Raw genomic sequence first — 7,500 nt, forward strand, 5'->3', positions numbered from 1 at the left:
GGCAAATACACCAACACACACACGCACGTACAAACACACACACACAAACACACACACACAGGCAAACACACCAACACACACACGCACATACAAACAAACACACACACACACTCACATGCAAGCACACACAGAGACTCTCCTTACCTTCCTCACTCGGCTGGGCCTCTATCTTGACAGTGTGGTTGAGGGTGGCAGGGGCGGGGGTGGGGGTGGCGGTGGGTGAGGGCTGGGGCACTGCCTTCGCCACCATGGTGTCACCGTGACCCTTGACATCCGCGGTTCCCGCAGCAGGCGGCACCTGTGCTTCTCCCCCCACCTTATTTTCTATCTTCACCTCCTTCTCTTTCCTTTCCTCCTCCCTCTCCCGTCCCGCCACTGTGCTGTCCACCACCATCGGCTGTTCCTCTGGTTTCATCTCCACCTGTCAGCAGAGGAGATCACAATACCTCATTACACCACCACTCCCTCACCGCAAATGACAATAATTCCTTTACTACAGCCATGTCATTGAATTGATTTTTATTAGTGTGCTTGCCCGAAGGGAAGCACAGTATTGTTATCGTCAAGTTTTCTTTATTTATTTATTTATTCCGTACGTTTTTCTTGCAGCTAACTACTCCTCGCCCGATTGAGCTAGAGACGCCATTCAAACACCAAAACGTCCGGCCCGATCCGGTGCAAGCTGCTATGACTTTTCGTGGCGATACTCTTTGCCACTCCTTTTTTATCCCTCTTTTTCATCCCCTTTTTCTCTCATTGACTAACATGGGGAAGGTTGAGCCATTGTGACGTCACGCACTCTAGCCAACTGACATTAGATCAGTTGACATAGGAGAAGCTCTCTTAAATGCCAGAAGTGGTTAGATAGAGAGTGCAAAATATTAAAACGAATGTAGTGGCAACAGTTTCAGGTACAGTTTATACACCCGCTCTAACAGTGTTAACCAGTATGTGAGTAACGTGGGTTTTATTAAGGCATAGCGTGTGTAATGTGTAGCTATTTCATTCCGTTTGTTAACCTTTCCGGCAGTCTGTATACCAGCAGCAGAGCGGAGCATTTCACTCCCCTGCAATCTCGGAATGAAATAGCTACACAATACACACGCTATGCTTTAATAAAATTCACGTTTTACGAGACACCAACAGAGGCACAACCGACAAGTCTTACCATTGAAGATCTTTGACGTTCGGTCTGAAACTTCATCCAGCCATCCAGGTTAATCCAAGTTGTTATGGAGAATGACAGTTGCATCAATCATATTTCATTAAAACTTCACACTTCTTACATTGGACATATCCACCAGCCTAATTAGAATCTGCATTGTCTACTGAGCAGAAAATTCTCCATACAGTAGATTTCCCTTCGTTTAGTATCATTTTAAACTTTCCAGATGACTGTATTGCCCTCGCTCGTCAAGTGATACGTGTCCAGAAACAAGGCTCCTTTGACTGGATAGCCAGAGCTAGCATAACTGCCATTGAAATCCAATGGTAATGCTACCTAGCTAGGTATGCTAATTGTCGGTATCCATCGTTAACTCGTTAATCGTTAACCATCATGTCACTGGCTTTAATTTAAGAATGGCATGTTAGTAGTACATTTAATATCAGTACACTTGATTCATTACTGCTGATGTGTTACTTATATATGTTACTTATTAGCAGCTAGCTACCTAGCTAGCCACTGTGTTCCGATGTGTTTTCAGTTAGCGTTAGCGGCAAGCTAGCTGCTGTAATAGTTGAGTTGAGCTTCAGTTAAGACGCTGCGTACCGTACTTCATCATCACATTCGATTATTTATTACAAACAAATTCGAATTCAGCTGTAGGCATGAGATCTGTATCTTGGAGACTAATTGCATCCACAATGTAAGTACTGCAAGCTAGACTACTATGCAGTTGACACAACACAGGAGGTCCCTGGGCCTGAGAAGGGAAGGGAATGAGTTTAATGTGGCTATAATATGGAATTTTAAATGTGCCTAAAACTAGACTAAATTGTAATGAGTTTTCGAAAACTAGACTGAAACTAAGAAGGATAACTATGACTAAATGTGACTAAAACTAATATGCATTTTTGTCTTAAGACTGAATCTAAAAATAGCTGCCAAAATGAACACTGAGATAGGGGACCCCTTAATCTGCAATTCATGGTTGCTAATCAGATGTACTACCTAGGCTTATAAGAGAAGACTAACTTTGTATGGCAACGAACACCAATAACTAGAACTAATTTGACAGACTATAAACCAATGTGATACACGTGCTCTCTATCTATACAGTAAAAGTGTTGCTTACGTTTGATACTACACCTACAGACTAACTCTAACTGCATTAAGTCTAACATAGGCTATAGGCCTATCTTACAATAAACTTTAAGTAAAGCTGGCTATGTAACCGCATTCATTCTAATATTGTTGCAGAGATGTTTCCTTTTACCAAGATAGCAATTTCAACAATTCACTTAGCTCAGTAAGTCAGTATAACGAAACTCTGAGATACCCTCATATGTCTAAACGTCAGTGGAGCCAAAATATAATGGTTGAGCTTGGTTGCTTGCTAAAATATATTGGAAGAAGGCCCCACTACACTGATTGAGTAGATGTAAATACATGTTAATTCATAGGCACTTGTTCTCTCTGTCACAGAGCAAGCACACTCTCGCAGTTCGTTCACGAAACGCATTCTAGTTTACATTTGTTTTTTGTTTGTTCGCTTAAGCTGCGCCTTGGGAACGAAATAGCCTGCAATAATTAGGTTAGCTGCATTGGTGGACCAGATTGTCTGGCTTCGCTCTCCGATGAGGTGATCTACAGCTTGGATTCATCAACTGAACCCAGCTAAACGGAATCGGTATGGTGATATGCATGAGACATAAAGTGCAGAAAGAGAAATGTCAAAAGCAGTTTATCTGCTTGGTTTCGCTTCTAGATACTGTTTTGACGGACGGCAGACGGTGTCATCCGTGCGATATTACTCAGCACCGTGCTTTTTTTTTTCAGAGTAAAAATGTCAGCCCGGCGCAACCCCCTCCACACACACGCACACAAAACATACAAATTTACACTGACACACACACACACACACACACACACACACACACACACCAGTGAGCTTGCGTGCCCCTGAAACGTCCGTTTCCTCATTACCCCTTCAGTCCCAAGCGCTTTACAACACCGTGAACGTGTGTGCTTTTGAAGGGACCGGGATGTGACCTACACAATGTCGCAACTAAATACGCTCCACATTTTCCCCTTAGCAGGAGGCTTCACGGCATTTATTTTCCACTAATCTATCTATCGTCCACTCATCTATCTATCACCTTTACAGCCAATAGCCTACTCAGGTGTCCCCCTTCCCTTCACAAATACGTAAACACAAAACATGATCAGTCAAAAGAGAATAGGAACTGGACGGGGCGACGATGTAACGCACTTAGCAGAGATGGGTAGTGGGATTGAATCGCACAAACGGAAATAAGAGGCTTAAACCAACATCAGCGGTTAGGGCTCTCGCCTCTACCCGTACCGAGTTTCCGCCATTCGCGCGTGCTTTTTTTTTTTTTTTACCTCGCATGACCGAGGTATTGCACTGAGCGAGCGGAGGCTCGCCCGGGAACTGCGCGAGTCTCACAGCCTGCCCCCTCCCCTCTTCTCCTGACACCCCTCCTTCTCTTCAGAGCGCTTCTAACTTACGGACACCGCCTAGTGAAAAACATCCAGCACAACTTTCCCCCCGAAAATTTGACATAAACAGACAAATAGTTAACGACAGCGCAACACCGTCGAGGTCCACCCGTCAGCGCAGTCTGAAGAAAAATTACATTCGGGAGAGTCACGTTGTTGCTTCTACTGCGGGTTTAATAACGATGTTCTCTCCTATGTCTTTCTCTACCTCGAGGCGCGCGCATGTGTGAGTGTGTGCGTGGATCCTCGTACAGAACAAGAGAGGCGGCCGCGCCAGCTTGTACTCACGGGCGCTAGCTGTGCTCACGCGATGCACCTTTTGTGCTCACACACACTAAATCACAACCGACCGATCACTCTCTTGCTCTCTCGCACACACATACAGTTACGGGTCTCGCAAAGCGAGTGTTGTGCAGTGTTGGCATTTTTTTTTTCTTTAGCTGGACCCACGCTCCCTAGAGCCCAGTCAGCTCGTGAGCCACCCGTTCACAAACACTCAGACACACTCACACACAGAGACATCCCTTTAAACCGAGATTGACGTGGGTCGGGCCTTAAGCCGCGCCATGAAAATAGTTTGCATGTGAGGCAGGTTAGTTATGGGGGGGGGGGGAGACACACGGAGGCGGAAATCAGACTATGCGAACGTGCCATGTCTTAGCTATTAAGAAAAGAAGAGGTGTGTGATCATTTATTTATGGACAGACAGGGTGTAACGCCGTGGCGAGCTCAGGACGTGTAGGTAATATTAAGTTACCTTCTTCGCGAGCTGTCTATCCTGCAGTGCGCTCTTCAGAAGTCTCGCGGATGGTTTGGCCGCCCCCATCCCCCTCGTGGGGAGGGCAATGTGGCCGAGGTGGGTCCGTCTGAGGCGACCCCTCGCCACCTCTCGCTCCAGCACGGCTTTGACTCGGCTGCGGGTCAGCTTCTCCTCGCCCAATCCGCTCTGTGTACTCATGTAGCCGAGGATCTCCTTCAGCCCGAGCGGAGTGGGGCCCCGTGTTGCAGTGGTCGCCCGACTCCGCTCCGTCAGACTTCGCACAGACTCCACCAGCCTGTCGCCCAAATCGGCGTTGGCTGGGTCTGACGCTTCGCTCTCACTCGCCGCCCGCGTTGTGCCGACTCGGAGTTTAGGTTTGAGCGTCGGTTGCGGTTGCTTGTTTCGGCTGAGGTGGTTATTGTTGCCGACATCACCGCTACTGCTACTGCTGCTGCTGCTCGAACTAGCACTCGCGCAAGTTTTCTTTGCCTTATCTCCGTTGTCCTCGCGGCTGGGCGAGTGCGTCTCCCCTCGCCCTGCTGACTTGGTGTCGTGTTGACTCGCGGCAGCATCACACACGTCGTCCTTGTTCGTGTCTTTGGAGTGGTCGGGCGAGTCGCATTCCCCCCCTGCTTGTGGCATTAATCTCTTGTCTTTCGGTGCACTTGCCGTCACGCCACAGCCGCTCCCGACAGTGCAGTCCGTTGCGCCACAACTGACACAACTGTTTCCGCTAGACTGAGGCAAAATCGTTTCGCTCCTCTCCTGCACGGCGGCTGGGGCTAGTGCTTGGGCCGGGGGGTGGGGGTCAATGTTCTGCCTCGCCCCCGTGGACTCGGGGTCCTTGTCTCCAAACTCCTCTTGGTCCGTGAGGCTGTGCGCGCTGTCGCCGTTGTTGTTGAAAGTGGCGTGTTTGGCTGGTTCGCCCAGTGACTCGCCGCTGCCGCTACTGCGGTCGGGCGTGAGCTCACTCTTTTTTCGGCTTTTCCTCTGCACTTTCGCGGCGTTCCGGTAGGAAATCGAGCCCTTGTAGCTAACTTTAAGTACTGTCTGTTCTTGGATCAGTTTCTCCAGTTCTGCACGGGTCCGATCTGGGTCTGACCCGTGTCTCCTTCGGACCATTCGACATATCCTCTCAAGGTCCGGTCTGGCTTTTCTAGAACGCAGCGAATCGATAGTCTCCAAGATCCAGTCGCGGTACTTGGGTTCGGACATGTTTTCCGAGTGGGTTTCGTTGGGTTTGGCCCGAGCGTCTCGGTTTTGTTGTCTCCGAAGTGACGCTGAAAGCTCCGATCCGCTCCGAGCCCGGCTAGGAATGAAGCGGAAGCCTTGCTGTACGCCTGCGTTGGCCACGATGTGCGCTTAAGGTGGACTGACAGAGAAAAAAAAGGGACGCACTCCACTACAGTCCAACACGGCGCGGTAACGCTGTTTAAGGTGGTATTGCGGAGATAACATATTTTTGCGCACCTTACCACGCTGTCTTTTGTTCAGGCTCAATCCTCACCCCTAATATTTAGGCTACTGACCTCGTTATTCTTTCGTCAACAAACCAATCAGCCCGAGATTTAATACGAACCATTTCTTGCATCTCATGAAATTGTCAAAGTCAACCACAAAACCAATCATGCGACAGGCTTCTTTTTTTTAAGATTGTGTAGGCTAGATGCTGATGTCAAATAAATAATGAAATATCATCGTTTATTTTCTGCATGAAGCATATTTGTTCCTGTTTGGTTACATTTGAAATAACCATCCGTGATGCCTTCTTCTCACATGCGTAGGCCCATGCTGTTTTATAAAAGTCTTATCAAATCGACTGAGGCCAGTGTTCATAGTCACACTTCGTTATTAAAAAATAAAACTCGGACCAGATAACGTCATATTTTAACAAGTAAAACTTTATTGGAATGATACTCGTTAGTAAAATACTACACATGTATTCTCTGTTTTAAACAAACAAACACACACACACACACACACTCTTTCTCTACTTCTCTCTCTCACACAAACACACAGCACACACACACACACATTGTGTTTTCGGACGCAACCCAAGGAGAGTGTTCAAATAAAAGACTCGATGGTGCCAGTAGTGTCCCGCCCCAAAAGTGCGACAGCTGCAAGCCAACGTTTTACCCGTTTTGGGGAAGAATTAGCATCATGAAAACGGACCATAACAACTTAAACAAAGAATAAGCTTAAACTTTTCTCATAACAAAGCACGTGGTAATCGTAGTGCGTGTGCTTAACTCAAGTGAAACGCGACCACGTGGAATAAAACACAAAAACAAAGAAATCGTGGACTAATCATTGACGTATTGTTTGCCCAGGTTTTCCGGTGATAGCCTCACACACACACACATACACAGGGACACACTCCGATCAAAGGTGTGTTTACCAGCTTCACCACTGTCACATTGTTGTTGACCAAACGCGCGTTGTGATCACCGCGATGATGTGACGCAGGAGAAGTACTGAATCGGGGGCGCGCCGTGGGGGTTGTTAGCGGGCCGGTCTTTTTGCTCAATCAGATTAAAGACATGCGTTTGTCGCGCTGGCGGAGTTGAGGTTTGGGGAGCGGGGGAGGGGCAACGACAGTCCAACAGCACCCTGTTGTCAGAAGTTATGCAACGGAGCGCTAAAAAGCGCGCGGCGTCTTCGTGGCCAGGCTGCTCGCTCACACACCCATCAACATGCACACACAAACGCTAGGCTATGCTCACGCACACACACGAACACGCGAGCGTGCGGGGGGAGGACATGGAAAGGCGTTGTTTGAGCGTGAGGAAAGATCGAACTATGCCGCACAAATGGACGGTCCTCCTCATCAACCGTGACGGACAGATATGGCAAGCCTCCAGTCCATTTATTAAATTTCGCTTTCAGCTGAACAGCCTCTAAGGACCGAAGCCCTCTGCTTATGTTAGTACGTTGTTTTTTATAGGACGGATTTCTGCAGGGTAGTCCGATGCAGAACACCATCGTCCCTTCAAGCCTGATCCTATAAGGTTTTCGCCCATCTAAAACTCTGTACATGGCAATCTTTGCACAG

At 47.9% G+C, this 7,500-nt stretch overlaps 1 protein-coding gene across 1 annotated transcript in view; it reads right to left on the reverse strand.

Moving 5' to 3' along the window:
• Positions 1 to 5,660, reverse strand: part of samd1b (sterile alpha motif domain containing 1b) — a gene marked incomplete at its 5' end in the record, with an annotated part of 19,572 nt that extends 13,912 nt beyond the window's left edge. Inside the window, 2 exons of the mRNA XM_080842351.1 lie at positions 145 to 421; positions 4,443 to 5,660. Coding sequence (XP_080698477.1) covers positions 145 to 421; positions 4,443 to 5,660 — 1,495 coding nt within the window. The remainder of the gene's footprint in view (positions 1 to 144; positions 422 to 4,442) is intronic.
• Positions 5,661 to 7,500: the final 1,840 nt, after the last annotated feature.

Source organism: Sprattus sprattus, assembly GCF_963457725.1.
Source record: "Sprattus sprattus genome assembly, chromosome: 1".
NCBI lineage: Eukaryota > Metazoa > Chordata > Actinopteri > Clupeiformes > Clupeidae > Sprattus > Sprattus sprattus.